The 1,923-nt window shown below is 61.8% G+C and overlaps 1 protein-coding gene across 3 annotated transcripts in view; it reads right to left on the bottom strand.

Moving 5' to 3' along the window:
* Positions 1-271: 271 nt before the first annotated feature.
* ADGRE5 (adhesion G protein-coupled receptor E5) overlaps positions 272-1,923 on the bottom strand; it is a gene marked incomplete at its 3' end in the record, with an annotated part of 25,786 nt that continues 24,134 nt past the window's right edge. For all 3 annotated transcript variants that reach the window (XM_014592633.2, XM_027776784.1, XM_014592634.2), the window contains 3 exon segments: positions 272-338; positions 457-683; positions 964-1,155. In XM_014592633.2, coding sequence (XP_014448119.1) covers positions 272-338; positions 457-683; positions 964-1,155 — 486 coding nt within the window.

The following is a 1,923-nucleotide window of genomic DNA, read 5'->3' as shown; positions in this document are numbered from 1 at the left end:
GAGGCCAGTAACCGTGTGGCCCGCCTCCCAGGGGCCCCCTGGCTCCTCTCGCCGCAGCCCCTGCCGTCCCACCTCTCACCTGGCCTTCTTTAATTTCTTCATGTCCGGGTTGATTTCAGAAAACTTCTGCGTGAGCTTCCAGACGGTAGTCACGAAGATGACGGAGTTGCACTGGGCGGGGGTGGGCACAGACCACGGGTTAGGGGCGGGGGCCCGGGGAGATAGCAGCGGGGCTCAGGGAGGGGCCGCGCCGCGCGGGCTGGGCAGTTACCAGCACGATGACGGTCACAGGGCCCAGGAAGCTCCAGAGGAAGCCACCGTCCCGCCTCAACCAGCAGCTGGGACAGAAGACAGGGGTCCCGTCAGCGCCCCGGGAAAGGGAGCGGGCCCTGTACGGGAGCTATCTGGCTGCCCCCAGGCCCGGCCCTCCCCTGTCCCCCAGCACGCTGCACTCACTAGAGCTCGTGGCCATAACACTGGCTTTTGACGGCCACCGAGACGGCCACGATGAACAAGGGCACGCCGTAGCCGATCAGGCAGAGCCAGCGCGTGCGCAGACCCTGGCCGCGGAACACGCGCACCACGAGGAAGTAGAGCTCCAAGCCCTCGAGGCTCATCCAGCAGAAGGCGGCCAGGAAGCAGTAGTGCAGCAGCCCGGCCACCAGGCGGCAGCGCAGCCCCACCTGCCGGGGCACGGAGGGGCGGGGCGGAGTCAATACGGGCCCCACGCGCCGCGGGAGCCAGTCCCGGTCGGAGCTCTCGAGTGGGCGGGGCCCGCTCCTGACAACACCAGTGGGGGCGGGATCAGGCTGGAGCGTGGCCAATAAAGAGGCGCCCCACCGTGGTGGGCGGGGTCGCACTTCAGGCGCCGCCTCTCCGAGGTAGTCCCGGGAGCGAGCGGGGCGCCCCCACTCTCGGGCATCCCCGACCTAGAGCTCAGGTGCGAGCAGGGTGAGGCCGTACCTCGCCGCCTTCGTTCTCGATGCCGGCCAGGAAGACGGCGGAGCCCACGAAGAGGCAGATGCAGAGGTGCAGGTGCACGGTGGTGCGCGAGCTCTGGATGGGCCGCACCAGCAGGAAGGTGAGAATACACAGCAACAGGCAGATGAGCGACAGCGACAGGCCCACCTTGGTGAACAGGGCCAGCTTCGGGTCCTGAGGGCAGGACAGAGTGGGCGGCGTTCGATGGCAGCCCAGAGCCCTCTTACCCATTCCTCTGACCTCCTCCACCTGGCCACGCCCGACTCCTGCCAGGCTAACTACTTGGAGTTACCCAGATGACCCTGCTTATCTATGGATACAGGTAACTCTGAGGCAGCAGATTATGAAGTTGTGCTCCCTGGGGACCAGTAGATGGCGTAATGGTTACTTTAGTCGTTAGACTCCCACGTGGTCGACTGCGGTTCGAATCTTAGACCAGGTGGTTTAAAGCTCATGCCAAGCACCTGCGCGTGTGCCCAAGATCCCAAGAGAATGGAGAAGGGATTGCAGCATGGACCCCCAGCACCCTTGGGGGGTGATTTCTCACTTTCTGTCTCTCTGTCTCTCTAGTGAGCACATGCATGCTATAGCAAAAATCTCTCAAAAAAAAACAAAACAAAAACAAAAACAAAAAAAACATTGTGCTCCTTGGGAATGTTCTTCATAGGGAAGTTTTAAGATTTCATGACTGGCTGGGGGGACCAGCAGTTAGTGTAATGGCTATGTCGCTGGACTCCCACGTAGTCGACCACGGTTTGAATCCCAGACCTGGTGACTTAAACTCATGCCGGGCGCATGTGCCCGTGTGCCCAAGATCCCAAGAGGAGAATGGAGGAGAAGGGATTGCGACATGGCCATCCCCTCTGGGGGGTGATTTCTCGCTTTGTGTCTCTCTGTCTCTCTCTGGCGAGCGCACACACCCTATGGCAAGAAATCTCTCTC

This window comes from Tupaia chinensis, unplaced genomic scaffold (assembly GCF_000334495.1).
Source record: "Tupaia chinensis unplaced genomic scaffold, TupChi_1.0 Scaffold138060_1, whole genome shotgun sequence".
In the NCBI taxonomy this organism is placed as follows: Eukaryota; Metazoa; Chordata; class Mammalia; order Scandentia; family Tupaiidae; genus Tupaia; species Tupaia belangeri.
The sequence above is the reverse complement of the archived record's forward strand: the minus strand, read 5'-3'. Positions and strand labels throughout refer to the sequence as shown.